The 16,934-nt window shown below is 42.8% G+C and overlaps 1 protein-coding gene across 3 annotated transcripts in view; it reads right to left on the bottom strand.

Annotated features, from left to right (window-relative positions):
- Positions 1–1,692: 1,692 nt before the first annotated feature.
- SEMA3F (semaphorin 3F) overlaps positions 1,693–16,934 on the bottom strand; it is a 145,880-nt gene continuing 130,638 nt past the window's right edge. For all 3 annotated transcript variants that reach the window (XM_032211043.1, XM_032211045.1, XM_032211044.1), the window contains 7 exons: positions 14,094–14,316; positions 11,355–11,443; positions 8,970–9,011; positions 8,301–8,458; positions 7,201–7,268; positions 6,256–6,389; positions 1,693–4,883 (listed from right to left, as the gene is read on the bottom strand). In XM_032211043.1, the coding sequence (XP_032066934.1) occupies positions 4,449–4,883; positions 6,256–6,389; positions 7,201–7,268; positions 8,301–8,458; positions 8,970–9,011; positions 11,355–11,443; positions 14,094–14,316 (1,149 nt within the window). In that variant the 3' untranslated portion in view covers positions 1,693–4,448. The remainder of the gene's footprint in view (positions 4,884–6,255; positions 6,390–7,200; positions 7,269–8,300; positions 8,459–8,969; positions 9,012–11,354; positions 11,444–14,093; positions 14,317–16,934) is intronic.

The following is a 16,934-nucleotide window of genomic DNA, read 5'->3' as shown; positions in this document are numbered from 1 at the left end:
TTTCAATGAAACCTGAACCAGTTTATGGCTTTCAAATAAAAATCTGAAATCCACAATTTGATGGGCTTCGTTATGTTATTTCTGGTTCTCTTGAAGATCTATCCTGGGGATTTTAAAATAAGGAACGCTATAAAGCCTGTGAGTCCACAAAGTTCCAGTTGTGATTTTTGTGGCCATATTTATAGGTGGAGTGGAACTGCTTGGATGTGTTGCGTGAGGTGTGACCGTTCTTGGCATAGTGTGTACAGTTCCGAGTGCTACTTCTCAAAAAAGACATGAGAAAAGGACACCATCGAGCTGAAAAAGGAGAAAAGGCCCATATGATCAGGTGGTGAAGTGGGAATGGTGTGATCTTTGGAGTCTGTGAGTTGAGAAACTGGGCTAGTGAAGAGGAGCAGGATACAAATTGATAAAGTTACACAAGATGTCCAAAAGCAGCTAGATAGGGTGGTGTTTTTTCCCCCCTTTCCTTTCTTGTAAAACCCCAAATCATCTGGAGAAGCTGAATAATGAGAAATGCAGATAGACCACAAAAAAGAAAAGAAAACTCTCAAATTAAAGACAAAATGCACCCTTTTCATGATGGACAATGGTCCCCCGTTTGGCTTACTTAAGGAAAAAGCTTAGAGAAAGCCATAACAGAATAGGTATCACCACTTCAAACAGCAATTGTGGGCTTCTATGTTTGGAGGCTTGGCCTACATTAACACAAAAGGTCTCTTGACAGTGAAAACTATGCTACTTTTCTGATATATTGCTAGCTGGTGACTTCTTGCTTTCAGAAGGGAACCCAGAGTTTCCTTCTCTCCAGAACAGTGTGTGATATGATAGTTGCAATCTGATACGGCTCTTCGTACAGCCCAGGGGTGTCAAACTCACATCGTCCTGATGGCGTCATGTGACATATCAGGACTTTCCCCCCAACTTCGCTAAACCTGGTGTGGGCGTGGCCAGTGTGTGATGCATCTGGCCCTGGGCTGGGAGTTAGATAGCCCTGGTATAGCTAATCCAGCCCCTTTATTAGTGTGTGTGATATTTTGGTTTTCAAGTCGCAAAAGTTGGCTGGGGAATTTTGCAAATACAACAAGATTAAAGCATGCGAGCGAGCATGGGGGATGGACGGTAGATATGTGAAAAGCAACACCATTGTACATTCTCCAGGAGTAAAAGAGTCACAAGCGTTCAGTATCAAGCCTATATTCTTATCATTGTAAATGCTTTTCCTGGAGGGAGCAGGCCGCAGAAAAAAAATATTGCAATCCTAATCGGGGCCAGCGAGACGAAAGAGGGCTCAGTTGACGATGGCAGTGAAGATGGAGGAGTCTGGAGTTTCCAAAAACAAAGCCAGTGTTTATTAGCTTGTTCCATCCACAGGAATCTCACATTACAAGCGCAATGTGGCTTTGCGCCTGACTTCATCGTGTGGAGCTACTGCTCGGATGCCCCGTATCTCAGGTTTATTTTTTATTTATTTATTTACAGTTATTTACAAGAGGAAGTATACTCACATCACTCACTCAGACTGGCAGAGGAAGGGGGCCTGCTTTTAAGGGAGGGAGGGTGAATGAAGGAGGTCTTGTTTCCAAGCATTAAAGGGGAACACCTTTTGTTAACAGCAGGTGGTATAACAGCCGGGTGGGAAGGTGGGAGGAGGGAATGAATCACATAGACTGCAGATTTCTTCAGTTTTCAACTCTGCTGTGAAGCCCCTTCATTGCTGTGCCGACAGAAGCAGAAACAATATAGTTTCTATCACCCTAACTCACGCCAGCTACACCTTTAGGCGGGGATGGTATACATTTACCTTCCCTATCCAGTTCACAAATGTGAGCGCACACATGTGCAGATCCTTCTGCGGATGTGCTTTGGTGAAAAAAAGGGGCCTAAATGGGATGCCATAGAGCCAGATGCAGTTGGATGGAGCCAGCTACAATTTCTGCTACTGGTTCGGGCGATCTGGCCCAAACCGGTAGAATACCACCTCTGCTTTAGTGTAATGTGACATAGGTTTATGCAAGATAGTTTCTATACCCACTATGCTTAGTAATGGTAGTCCCTGTAGCTTTGTGTAATTAGCTCTCTATTAACAAGATCTGTAGCCATAGGAAAGTGCTTTGTTTTCCTTGCCTCAATGCACAGATTAATCCAATCAGAAATCCAGGATATGCAGAATGCTGCAACTCTGCAAGTGGCTGTGATGGGGCCTACTTTTAATTTCATTTCCCTACGGAAGTAGGGAAGATTAAAAAAAAATCATGCCTATTATCGATGAAGCTTGGATCGATAGACCCAAGAGCACCAAATTGTTTTCTATGGGGCTGGGGGGAGACATTCAAGAAAGATTACCACAAGGGGAAAAATGAGCACAGTTGGAAGACATTCAAGAGAATAAACTAAGACATAGCTTAAATTTGGTATGTTTACCTTTTCACTTAGGAATCCCCTCCCTCTTTGAATGTGCTTATTTGAGGGTGAGAAGCATGTGATCTGTTTTTGTTTCAGGTTTAATTACAAGTAGTCCTCAACTTATAACCGTTGAGATCGTAATTTCTGCTGCTAACCGTTGTTAAGTGAGTTGGGCCCAATTTTATGACCTTGTTTGCCAGGGTTAAATGATCACTGCGGTTGTAAATGAATCATGTGTTAAGTTGTTAAGTGAATCCAACTTCCCCCATTGACGTTGATTGTCTGAAGGCTGGGAAGTTGCACATGACGATTGCATAACCCCAGGTCACTGCATCGGTCATAAATACATCTTGGTCTCAACCATAGGGATGCTGTGATGTTCATAAGTGCAAGGATTGGTTATAAAGTCACTTTTCCCCCAATGTTACTGCAACTGTGAACAGTCACTAAACGAACAGTTGTAAGTCGAGGACTACCTGCATTATAATTTAAAAGAAGACTGAGAATCTAGCCAAATTGGCTTCATTTCTGAAGACAAGAGAGAACAGTCAGGTTGGAGAGAAGCAATGATTCCATGCAATGAATGCTTATTAAAAATTTAGCCTGTTTTTCCATAAACTCACATTACAATTGAGAGAAAGACAAACAGATCTCCCTGAATCTCCCCTTTCATTTTCTCACCAGCCTGTCTTTATTTTACGTTGGCCATGTGACCTGCTCAGTAATGTTGATGCTATAGAGTTCTTCTGTGACTATTAGAACACCTTCGGTCGGATTGTTACAGTTCTCCTTGGTTTATATTGCTTTGCTCCATGGGATGTTAGTATCATACTGAAGCTTTGGACTCCTTATGGGCAATCTGAGATGAATACATTATACAATTTAAGTTGGGAAACCAAGGCACCGATTCCTCCAAGGGTTAGCAAAGCAGAAACCAGATATCCCAATGGCCATGCACCAATCCTTTATCCTCTCTCCTACTTCAATTGCCATGCTGTCTTTGGTCTTGGAAATGCCTGATGCATGCACTACAGGAGAGTAGCTTTGGTTCATATGTACATTACATCTCCCTGGCATAACTCATTTGGATATGGCCCTTGTGTCCCATCAATGGTAAACTACTCAACCAAGCCAGCTGCCTCTGCCCTGAGTGGCCAAATCCCATTCATCTGGGAAGGCACTCCAGTTGAAGCACTGTCAAATCAAGAAAGTCCTTTTTGAACTCCTAGTGGAATTGGCTTATTTTCATAGCAGGAAGAGCATCACATGGGTCATACACGGATATCCTTGATGGAGCACTTCCTTCTTCCTCAAATAGCCTGAGAATTGCAGTTTCCATAGCAAGTTTCCCTGGAGGGCGTCCCATCAATATGTGCTTTTGAGTCAGAGAGATCTCTAGAAGAGGAAGAAAGTGCTTTGTAGGGGCACACCTCTGGGTGTGTAGTACAAGGGGAGTAGGACTGGGAGAATGCTTGGTGCCTGACAGCTGCCTTTAAAAAAAACAAAACACCACCAAAACGGAATTGTTTCAGTGATAGTAACAGGAATATCTCAAATTTGCTGAAGATGGGCCAGCCTTAAAAGTCACTGCCCCACTGTTGTGGATCCGTAGAGCATTGTGCCCAACTGTGCTAAAACCACAATGGGGAAAGGGAGCTAAGGAAACAGTAACTTTGCCATTGGACATCCTTGAAATTCTCCTTCCCTGACTGGGGTCAGCTATCCACATTTGAGAGGCAAAGAGAGGAGTTGCTTTGGCTCTGTTCTCTACCTCCAAGATGTCAATTTTTTCCCAGTACCACAGATAAATGTGGGAAGGAAGAGCCAGCTGCCATGGGGGCGAGAGCATCTCCGAGCTCTTTGCCACCTCACACCCAGGCAAGACCCATGGATTATATACAACCTACAAATAAATACTGCCTTGATAGGGAACGGTGTGTGGTGGTGTGAGATTTCTCATATATATATATGAGAAATATATATCTATATGAAAATGGGGAATTATAGAACTGCCATCACATAGTCCCTTTCAGCTGCCACTCTCATGTGTGCTGATCCATCTCTGGTTGGTGATTCCGGCGGTTTCGGGGCTTCTTCTGGTCATGCAACGCCTTGGCTTTGAGACCAGCCAAAGTCTCCTTGTGGTTAGAGGCCACGTGCCGCCAATATCCCTGGCAATACTGATTGATGAGTCCCATCTCAGGCTGTGTGAGCAGCTGGACAAGGTCATGGTACTGAGAGCTGAAGGTGCCCGGCAGGCCAGCTCTCATGGCTGCTGCGGAGGGGACGGGGCCTTCTGATTGGAAGAGCACAGCGTGGACAGTTTCACTGCTCAGTACATGCAGCTGCACTTTGGCTATGGTGTGCTTGAAGTTGTTCTCCGTGGCTGTGCAAGAATACAGGCCCCCATCGGAGAGCTGCAGGGACCGCAACAACAAACCTTGATCTGTCCTTAGTACTCGCCCTTCAGTGCGGAGCTGTGGAAAGAGAAGCAGCAGAAAACAATGGTTAGTAGAGCTGGATCAGCCAGGCTTGAAGATATTAGAACACAACGGTAGGGAAGGAAGTAGCCACGGGTCACAGTCGATCATGGTTGTCTTCCTGGAGTGCTTTAGGGCTTGTAGCGTGCTCCTGTTTTCTGTTAGAACAGTTGTAGCATTTAAAACCAAAACCAAAACCTCTACTGCGGTCATAATATGTAGCCAATCATGGCCAAGAGCCCATTTCCTATTCTTTTTCTCAGGAGCAAATGAGAGCACAGGCAGGGCTTGAGAAAACCCTCTTATCTTCTGCTTGAGAAATTATGTAAGGTGGGAGGGGAGAAAGAAAGACCAGCTTTAGCTCCAATGGCTTGAGGAAACTTCCGGAGCATATTCCCAATCTGGCACTCTCTGTGTTGACCACAACCATCATCTCTAACCAGCCATGCCCAATGGCTGTGCAGTCTTGGGTGAAGGAAGCTGCAGCCCAACTCATATGGAAGGTGCTGCCTTATGAAACTCAAAGCACAAAGGCAGATCTTCTCTTTACTTCTGAAATATGGAAGTTTCCAAGAGGTTGTCAGCTAAATAGTGAGAGAATCCTGGGTGCTTTTTAGTATACAAAGTATGGATAAAAATGCTCTAATGCCAGTGAAAACGTTGAAAGCAGGCTCAAGGGGGAGAATGAAAGAGCCACATCTCAATCAATCACAATAGCACTGGAAAAGACCTTGGAGGTCTTCCAGCCCAACTCCCTACTCACAGAGGGGGTGGGGGGAACGCTATATCAGTGATGGTGTACTTTTTTAGCACTGAGTGCCAAAAAGGGAGCACATGCGTGCTCGTCAGGGCCGCCACCTGGAAGAGGAGCTGCCCAGGACACATGCGCACCCTCAGAAATGAATTTCCGCTTTCCATCATGTGCATGTGCACCAGCCAACTAGTCTTCTGGGTTTCTGGTGCACATGCATGTGTGACAATCAGCTGGCCAGTGCACATGCACACGCATGAAAATGGAAGACCAGCTCTTCCACTTTCCGGCACTGCGACACGCATGAAAGCCAGCTGATCATCGCATGGACATGCATGCCAGAAACCTGGAAGAGGAATGGGCGTGCCACATGTGCCAGATGACTTGGCTCCACATGCCACTTTGGACACACATGCCATAAGTTCACCATCACGGCACTATATCATTTCAGACAAATGGTTGTCCATCTCTCTCAACATAAAGAGGAAGGATACCCCTCCCCACAAGCCCTCAACTGGAGTGCAGACTCCTCCTTCTCTACCATGCATTCTAATATCTCCACCCCATTTCTCTGCCTACTTTCCCCAAAGGTTTTTCCTCCCTTGCTTCTCTGTTCACCTCTTTTCTTCGGTCACTGTTGTCTCTCTGGAGGAGCCATTTGATGGCAGCTTGAGGGGAGCGAGGCTGGCATTCAAGAAAGGCTGTGCTTCCCTCCACTCCATATTGAACAGCCTCCACTGAGTTCTTGCTGGCTGGAAGTGGGAGAAGGAAAAGATAACCAAATGATGGATTACAATGGGAGACATGACATCTTTGTAGCATCATCTAGCATCACCTAAGGGGTCAGAAACCTTAAACACTGAAAGATCCACAAAGGTCCTAACTGGACGCCCCCCATTCAATTCTGGAGCCAACCATAAGTCCTGTTCCCTCACCATAGAGTCTCCTCCTAGCACTGCGTCCTTTTTCATCTACCTGACCTAACCGAAAGTCCTATCAATTGTGGAGCTGACCAGAAAACCCACCCCCCTTGCCATAGAGTCTCCTCCTGGCATGCTGTGCTTCTACCCCATCCAATAGGAAGCTTTTCTCAAAATTGTGGCACCAACCAGCAACAGGGAGCCACAGCAGAGGGGTGAAAGAGCCACATGTGGCTCTAGAGCCTCAGGTTGCTGACCCCTAATCTAGACTGATCAAAGGCTATCTACCCAAAAGAAGTGACCACATTTATTATCAAACATCCTTTTTGTGTGAACCTGATTTCCCACACAGCACACAGACTTTCAGGGAATATGACAACTGGCTGGGTTTTTTTGTGATCTGCTTTAGAAAATCACACTGTGAAAATCCATCCCATTATTGAACACTAAATAAAGGGTAAGTGTTTGCTACCCTCCACTGATCTCTTCTGGTAAACTAGCCATTAGTGCATCTCTTATATGGATTAAAACAGTATGTGAAATGCAGCTGCAACCAGCTTTACAGACAGTGGACCAGAAGTCACAGTTCCCCAAGACTTCCATAGCACCTTTATTTCCTAGAGACTAAGAATAGGGTACCCACCATTGGAATTGTAACCTCTGCACTGACGGATAGGGTTGCCATGGCGGACGTCTTGACGTCTGCTACGTCTGCAATGAAAAAAGAAGCAGCAGATCAGCAACTGAAATCTCATATCCTACCACCGACAGTAGGAAACAGCAACATGACAGAAAGCCCTTGCATTCCACTTCATTGTTCTACTTTTCTAGCCTGTACCCACAAAGGGAATCCATCAGTAATTCTCAGCCAATAATGAAAAATCTCTAACATCTTCCAAGAACCAGTATGTTGGCTTGCAAGGAAGTTACTAGTTTACCATTTCTACTTTGGGCAGAACAGTGTAGGTAATGCTTGGGATGTAGGGTGTGCTACATAGGGGTAACGGGTTTCAAAACTGGCTAGTAGTTCATAGTTATCATGAAATTCCACATGTGACACTGATATGTGTAGGATGAGTACCTACTCCACTGTTTCCCTCTATTACTAAAAAGTAGCATGGGGAAACCTCATTTATCCTAAATAGTCTTGGGCAGTTTAATAACATTAGGGGCAAACATGGCATGCAGGGATATAGTTAGGAGGATTAGAAGAGTAAGAGGTAAGTGTTTGAATTCATGAATTAGATTAGGGAAAGGAAGGTATGTTGTGTTTTTGTGAAACAAACCACTAATAATAACAAGGGGGGGGGCGTGGAACTCAGAGGAACGATGCAACAGATCTGAGTGAAGGTGATTGATCTTGTGGCGTGAAACTGCAGGAAAGTGCTGTAGGTTTAATCGTAATTGAAAGGATTAAAATGCATTTCAAAAAGTTGGAACTAGTAGATGGATGGAAATAAGACAAGAGACTATAAAAAAACCCCCCACCATACTTGGGTTATTCAGAGACCCAAGAATGATTTGAGAATTGTAATGACAGTGAGTATCAGTTTAGAAAAAGATCTGCTAGTTTCAGACACATTTTTTCTCAATATACTTCCAGTTCTTTTTAGAAATAATCCCTTTTCTATATTCTATGTCCCTCTTCTTGTCTCCCTAGTTTTTTGGGAAGTCTCTTTGCTAAGGCTTTCCCATCCAGATCTGCATCATGCAAAAGCAGTCATTCTAGTCTCTTGGAAGTACCTCTTGGAAGAAGCAGAATAGCGGGAACAGGACTTGCCATCCCAGGCACAGTAGGGATCTCTGGCCAAGCAGCAGTCAGCACAGGCTTCTCCGTACACATCACAGCGGTGAAGGGCCAGGTGGGTTAGCCCAATGGCTGAGGATACATAGAGCTGTTGCTGTTGGGGCATAGTAACATTCAGATATTGACAGAGCTACAGATTCTTCTGCTCCCACAATTCACCAGCAACTGGGATGGTGGTGATATAGATTTCCTTGAGAAAAAGTGGAGAGAAACACTACCTTGCCCAGCTCACCCAGAGTTGCACCTCAATAACCAAGAACCTTTGGACTACACCCAAGGCAGGTATAGGTACTCAAAGAAACAGAAAAGTGCTAGAATTGAAGGAGGGGCCACCTCCAACTTAGCCTTTTGCCAAGAAGAACAATAGTTGGGGGAAAAAGCACACTTTCAATGAACCAGCTCTGAAACTGATTTAGGAATTGTCTCAGGAAGAGTCTCAATGATGCTTCAGTTCTGAAGAAGCTTCTTGGATGAGAAGCGAAACATTTTCAAACAAAAAAAACCAAAACCAATTCCAAGTGCCTTTTGGAAAAAGCACCTTTGGGACAACCATGACTTGGATGATTGAGAGTCTCCATAGACATTGTCAGGAAGAGAATACTCACCCTTTTGGAAGAGATGGTCATGGTTTTGATTGGGGCTGGAACCTGTAGAGAAACCAAACAGTTAATTGATGATGGTTAATCCACGTATAAAACTGAATGGAGGGTCCCTAAAATAGTTTAGGGAAAGCAGACCAATTAATGTGTTGCATCCATGCCAATTAAAAGTATTTTATGTGAAAAGCTGGGAGAATGAGAAACCTGGGCCTTTGATTTCATTAATATCAGTTCTAAGCATCCAGTTGTTGATTTGGAGAGGGTATTCAAAGTATGTAATTTTAATCTAGCCCTTGCATCATTCCTAGACAATTATCATTTAATATGACATTAAATAATGTCATATTTGGTGTTTATTATACATCAAAGAACCTCGGTGGCACAGTGGTTAGAGTGCAGTATTGCAGACTACTACTACTGCCTGCCAGCTGCCTGCAATTTAGCAGTTCAAATCCCACCAGGCTCAAGGTTGACTCAGCTTTCCATCCATCCAAGATGGGTAAAATGAGGACCCAAATTATTGGGGGCAATAGGCTGACTCTGTAAACCGCTTAGAGAGGGCTGTAAAAGCACTGTAAAGCAGTATAGAAGTCTAAGTGCTATTGCTTAATAAAGGTATAAAGGTAATGTTAAAATATTTATGTATTCATTATTATTAATTTTTGGATCAGCTCCACCTCTTCAAAACCTACTGATCTTTAAAACTGCACTTTGAAACAGGTTCTGGGTTTGGTTGTGGATGTGGATGTGTGCACAGTAATACTGTGCATTTATATACTTAAAAAATGAGATTGATACTGATAGACTAATGTATCTTTTTTGGGATGCATATATGAATATTTAAATGAGATCCAGTTCGGTTTAGTGGTTAAGACATCAGTCTAGAAGCCAAAAAATGTACCAGTAAGTTCTAGTTCTGCCTTCAGCATAAAAACTGGCTGAGTGACTTTAGATCAGTCACTTTTTCTCAGCCCAACTCATCTCACAGGTTGTTGTTGTAGGGAAAATTGAAGGTATAGTTGCCACCTTGAGTTATTTATAAGATAATAAAGGCAGTATAAAAATAAAAATAAATCAATAAAATAATTCTTGTCACATTATATATAAAGAGAAAATAAAAGTGCGAAGGATAAACCTCTACTTAATTGTACTGCTTAACATAGTTTTATACTAATTAATATAACCAAATTGTCTGGTAATAAGATCCTTGTTCAAGCATAGAAAAAAATGGTTTATGTATTTACTCACCATGGGACCCTGAATGGCTAAGGTCCAGTTAAAACAAAAGCGTACTAGCCAACAAAAATGAAATGACATCATTCTGGTCTATACGTATAATTCACCTAAAAATGGCTCATCTAAATTCCTGGCACTCAGGGGGGAAAAAGGAGGTCTTCAGTATCTTATGAAAAACCAGCAGGGTTGGGACCATCTGGATCTTGCGGGGCCTGTTGTTCTCCAGAGCAGGTGCAGTGACATAAAAGGCACATCTCATCAGAGATCCCATCAGGTGGTTTGTTTAAAAGAAGAGAACATGATGCTCTCTTGGAACAATATGCAATGGGTGGAAGTTATTGAGAATACCAGCCCTTTGTGGTAGGCCAGGTAAGCAATACACTCAGCAGAGATTCTAAGAATGTTCTTTATTGTACTAAAGTGGAATAACAGAAATGTGAAAGCTTTCCAAAATCCTCAGTATCCCTTTTTAGGACAACCCAGTCAAGACAGGGCTGTTCTGAAGCTCACACTTTCTACTTTCCCAGTAGCACCATTTTCCTTTCCTATGACCCTTTTTGGGAACTTATCTTTTCTACAAGAAGATATAGTTCCATAATTAACCTAGCCCTGTGCCAGGAAGGTATGTTACCTTTATAGGTAACAACTAGCACCTTCAATTTCACATAAATGTCTACTGAAAGCCACTGCAGCTTGCCGAATAATGCTGTTATATTGTCATACTAAGGTGCACCTTAACTACCATATCCATTGCCGTCTGGACTAGTTGCACCCTCCAACTTCACCAGGATGGATGCCCAACCACCATATTGATCCAATCCAGTAGTGGGTTGCTAATTTTTTAATTACTGGTTTGGGCACGCTCCTGTACGCATGCGACGCTTCTGCGTATGCACAGAAGTGTCCAGGCAGGTGGGCGGAGCCTCCCACCACTTCTACTACCTGTTTGCTGAACTGGGAGCAACCCATGTCTGATTCAATCAGAGATCATGATCCAGACTCCATATAGCAAATGACAGATTTTACTTAGTAAAATCATAGCTGAGCTGAAATGTGAACAATGACCTTCACAGCTTCCATTCTGCCACTATATTGTTTCTGCTCTGGAGCACACATGTAATTAAAATTTTAGAGTAAGGTATTCATCACCTGTACCTTGAATACTTCAACCTCTTCTAGCATCAGTTCTTCTGTTTCCAAATCATCTTTGGGCAAAACTATGACTTTCTGGACAGTTCCACGATCTGAAACACAACAGAAACAGACTTTATTTAGGCCTTCTCTTCGGTGTAGTTTCCATTTTAAATAGCATTAACAACTTTTTAAAGGGTAGTATCTGCATATTTGGAAAGTATCTGGGTGGAATGTCAGGTTAGCTTGTTGTCATAAGAGAACGTTGCTTGAGCTTCATTCAGCTTTCATTTTCCGTGCAAGAATTGGTTGAACTGACATGTTTTCTCATAATTTGGCCACCACAAAAAAGTCCCATTCCTGTTATGAGTCTACAGAACTACAGAATAGCCCACAATTCTGAGATGAAAGAAAGAAACCTAAACAAGTACCTTAAAGAACAATCAGGAAGAATTTAAACCCAAGAAAAAAGAACTGCACATAAAGCAAATTCTGTGCTGATACTTTTTTCGGTTTATATGAATCTCAAAAAACTGCATGGCTGTGTGTGTGTAAGGTGCTTTTTTCCACATGGGCTATCAATTTCATGAGCCAGCTAGTCATGAAGAAGGATTACAGTACTAAGTCAATATTTATTAAAATAATAATAAATACTTATTTAAACATATCCTCATTTCATTATTCTGTAGAATGTTTTCATTTTTATATCAACTTGGCTTCCTAGTATAACAATCAGAGCAAGCAGCATGGGGCTGAGAATGGATGTGTTCCTGCCTCCTCTTCAGTTACCTGAAAGTGAGGCAGATCTTCATCCATCTCTAAGATTTACTCCTGGCATTAGGACTACTTTGAAAGGAAATACTGCCTCTGCCTTACTTGCAAGAGTAAAGCCAAAAAAAAAAAAAATTGGCAAGAAAGCAAACAAATTGGCTCTTCTCACAGAAACCACCTGGAGGGGAAATTTTTAAAAACAAAATGGAGAAGAATCTTTAATTCTGCATGCTCTTTTAGAAGACTTCTGATAGTTTCTACCTAGTTTGTGTTGAAAGATGGGTACCGAGTGCTTTCTTGAAGACTGAAACAGTTCTCATCTTATAAAACACAAACACCATTTTCGATTTTGTGACATGTGTGGGTTATAGACTTCAAAGTGAAGGAAATATTTATAACTATATCTAAAGACGTCAACTGGAACTATCCAAATTTAAATAGTTAAAATTATTTTTTAGAACTAGTCCTTATGATGACTTTTTTATAACTCAGTCTAAAAACCAGACACAAATGCTTCTGAGAAAGCATTAGACGTGGTCTGAAACAGAGAAGTGGGGCTGGCAGCTATTCCTTTTAAACATTTTGACAATGAACTCACAAGACTGACTTCTGAATGTTGGACTGTGTTATGAATTCAACGGCTGGAGATGATATTAAAAGCAGGAATCTCTATCTGAGCAACCAAACCATTCCTCTTCTATCTGCCTTCTGTACTGAATGCCACCCACAGCCATGAATTCCACCAGATAGTACTTTGATCCCTGAACTTGGTTCTTTCTGCAACAGGAAATAACTAAGATTTGCAGATTCATTGACAACTTTGGCTAGAAAGAAAGCAGAAACTCCCTGCAGACTTCGACAGGTGATGGCCAGACTGTGTACAGCTGCTGGATGTTGTGCAGTGAATTGGGCAGCCCAAAGAATAACTGTGCAGATACGCAACAATATTTGAAAGCTAATGAGGAACGTTCTTGGTTGGCAGGTTCTTGCCCTGTTGGCTGGTCTCCTTTGACTTGTGGGAGGCAAGTAACTCAACTACATCAGATTCAGTCCAGTGCAAAGAACATCTGCTAGCCATGCCTTCCCTATATATGAATTCTGCACTTTGATAAATCATGTCATTAGATCTCTGTGTTTTTTATCCTTAAAGTAATACTGTTCCATTCACTTCAGTAGAGACTTGGACATGTGCAAAATTGTATGCTTTGAGTTAATTATACCTGACAAAGCTTTGGAGAATGATGGGTCAACATTGCCTGGTTGGGAGATAATATTACATCAACCTTTCTTACTAGTCTTCCAAATATGAATGATGGATTTCAGCCTTTCCATCCAGGTTCAGGATTATGGGCACTGGAGCTCAACACATCTGATGGGAACTTTGCTGGCTCAGATCAATTCTACTCTGGAGCTTCTAGAAGGGCATGTTTATAAACAAGAAACTGAATCCATTGGAATCCTTGCTTGATATATTTTTGCTCTGTTAAAGTTGAAGAGGGGGACTCTTATTCACTCAAACTGAGGAAAGATTACCAGAATTCTGTTCTTGCCTCTGGAACAGCCTTGCAAGTGATACAGGAAACCATAGGAAATGAGAAATCAATTCTATATATAAGAGGCCTCTGAAGTGTGACTTAGGGAGCAGTAAATGTTAGCTTGAATTCCTCTGACTTTTCCAAAGAAGGCCTTGAATAAGCAGAAATTTCAAATGTTCTCCTGTGCTTCTGAAACAGTATTCTAGTAAAAATTGAAAAGTTGGAGTTGAGATTTGATAACTCTGTTACCATCTTCCAACTAATTGCACTGCCAGATAAATTACTTCCAAAATTTACTAAAACCTGGGTGAAGCGGAGATACAGAAAAGTTTAAGTGACTACCCCTAGACAACCTATCCTAACTGCTTTTACATAAACCCCAAATGCTCATCTTCCAGGCTGGGGAATTGGTGGGTGGAAGTGCTGTGTATTCTTTTCAATGCACATCAGTGGGTACCTGTGCCCAGGAAAAGCACCTCATAGCGTCCATCAGCTGCATCCACCTGGTCCACAGCTATAGTTGTGAACTTGTACTTGACGTTGGTTCTCACCACAAGAGGTTGGCGGTGTATGGGGTAGACACCATTGTACATCATTGGATGAGTGCGCATGAAGTTGATCACCTCATCAGGATAGTCCTTGGTTGATTTCATTGAGGGTGTAAATGTTCCCCCTGGGCACTAAAAAAACAAGGAAAAAATAGTATGAGATATGGTTCAGCTAATATATCAATGATTATATATTGAAGCCAGGGGTGGGTTTCAACTGGTTCGCGGCAGTCCCTGTGAACCGGTTGGTCGCCGAACCCGGAAGTAAGTAACTTCCGGGAACGGCGAAGGCCCCCCCTGCGCCCGTGCCCGCGCCCCCACTCCTTACCCGGTTTTGATGAATTCTGCGCTTCCACGCATGCGCAGGATGCATACAGCGCCTGCGCGATCCTCCAGGAGCAGCTGGAGCATCGCACAGACGCTAGTACGCACGCGTGCACGAGGACACCGCACGCGTGCACGAGGACGCTGCACGTGTGCGCGAGGACGCCGCCGGCCTCGTTCCAACCGAACCGGTTGGAACGGGGCGAGAAACCCACCCCTGATTGAAGCCAACACTTCAAGCACTTTCCATTTCTCCCCACTCCCTGTGTAATCTCCTCCATGGCTAAGTACATATCTACCATCAGCCATGGAAGCTCACTTTCTTTTAGATATAGGAAGAATTGGAGGAGAGGGTGGTAAGTGTGCCAGTCTAAACTCCTGAAAGAAAAGCAGGATATAATTACAATGAACAGCGATAAGGCACCTTGGCTGCTTTCCATAAAAGAATTATCCTTTGCTCCTCACCTGAAGGCACAAGAATCAGCTACCAAAGTATTGTGGGATAGGCCTGTGTACGTTCACATTAAAATGCTTTTGCAATTTTTTTTTCAATATTTTAATATTTTAGTCATTAGTGTCCTGAGTTTCATCTGAATAGAAAAGCAGGATGTAAGTTTACAAAAAATTTAGATTAAGATTCAGATTAGAATTAAAATTAAAATTAATAAAATAACAGTGATAGCAATTGTCATTGGGGCACTTGGTACCATGTCCAAGAATTTTACAAAACACATCAAGGAATTGCAGGTTCCTGCAAACAACCAGTGGAACTGCAAAAAACGGTTCACCGACAAATGCGCGCTCGACAAAAGCGCACCGAGGAAACTGCTGTGAGAAAACCGCGAGGTCAAAATCGTGCCGACAAATGCGTGCCTTCAACAAACAACTAATAACAACCTAATAACCCTAACCCTAATCCTAACCCTAACCCTAAACCTAACCCTAAACCTAACCCTGAACCTAACCCTTACCTTAACTTAAATCGCACTTTTGTGGGCGCGGTTTTGTCGGCGCGTTGTTCTCTTCATGAAAACTTCTTATTTCCATTTTCATAACATATAACCACATGTATACTATTACATAGCCAATATCATGTTGTATTGTTAAATATTTACATCAATTCATCTTACCATCAGCTCCTCCAAAAAAACAATTATTGGCTCTTCTGCTCTCCATACACCATATTTGTGCCTTATCCAACACTCTTCTCTCTCTCTCCTCCCCCCTCGGCGCGTTGTTGTGGGTGCGTTTATGACGTTGTGATGTTCTCGCCGCAGTTTTGTTGGCGCGCTTTTGTCGTGCGCGCATTTGTCAGGCCACGCAAAAAACTGCGCTACTTGGAATATCGTATATTTTAAGAAGGTATTTGGTTGATATCTAGGATGCTGGCAGCAACCTGTATCAACCATTAGCACCAGTCAATAACATTTGTGAGACGCTTTTGAATGTTCAGTTGACTGCATTTCATGTTTAATCAATAAAGTATATAATAATAATAAATAAATAAAATTATTGCTTCATTCTGGGAGAAGGAAAGATTTGAGGAGTTTACAGGATAAGATAATTTTGTTACTGAGTAACAAAATGTCTTCTCAGCATTAAAGAGATCCAACTCTTTCAACACCCCTCAATTTACTTTTCATTGCTTTACCAGGCTGATCCGCTTAGGCTGAAATACCTTTGTGCATCTCTCATTTGCTAACATCATTGTAATTCTTAGATTGTGGTGTGTTTTAGTAATGCTCATTAAAAAACAACAACCTCAGAATCCCATCTGAAGCAGCTGCTCAGCGGTGGGAGCCAAACCCAGCCTGCTCTTTGGGTTTTCTGGAAGCCTCCCCATATATATAGCAAAAACTGGTCTTTTAAAAAAAAAAAAAAACCCTGAGGGGGTTGTATAAGTAAAAGAGACTGGAAAACCACATTCTCTGAGCCAATGAAATGAAACAATGAATTCTCCTTATTTTGGAATATTTTGCCAACAGAGAAAGGATGCCAGTAAATGAGAGACCACCAATCTAGAGAGGAAATGCTAATCAGCCTCACACGTGGTGGCCAAATGTCGAGCACTGAAAGAGATGAGCTGTGCGGCACCAAAGGACTTGATACAAAAGAATCTGGGGAAGCACCAGGAAAGAAATGCAGGGAAGTGTCAAGAGAATCCCAGCATGCAGGGAAAAAGGGGAACCAGAAGAGAAGGAGAAACTGGGCTACCGAAAGCAGGAGTTGGATCAACAGGAAGAACAGCTTAAAGCCCTACATGGCCTAGGACCCGGATATCTGCGAGACCGCCTCCTGCCACATACCTCCCAACGGCCAATAAGATCTCACAGGCTGGGCCTTCTCCAGGTCCGTCGACCGGACAATGCCGGCTGACGACCCCCTGGGGGAGAGCCTTCTCTGTAGCTGCTCTGGCCCTGTGGAAC

Source organism: Thamnophis elegans, chromosome 2, assembly GCF_009769535.1.
Source record: "Thamnophis elegans isolate rThaEle1 chromosome 2, rThaEle1.pri, whole genome shotgun sequence".
Lineage (NCBI taxonomy): Eukaryota > Metazoa > Chordata > Lepidosauria > Squamata > Colubridae > Thamnophis > Thamnophis elegans.
The sequence above is the reverse complement of the archived record's forward strand: the minus strand, read 5'-3'. Positions and strand labels throughout refer to the sequence as shown.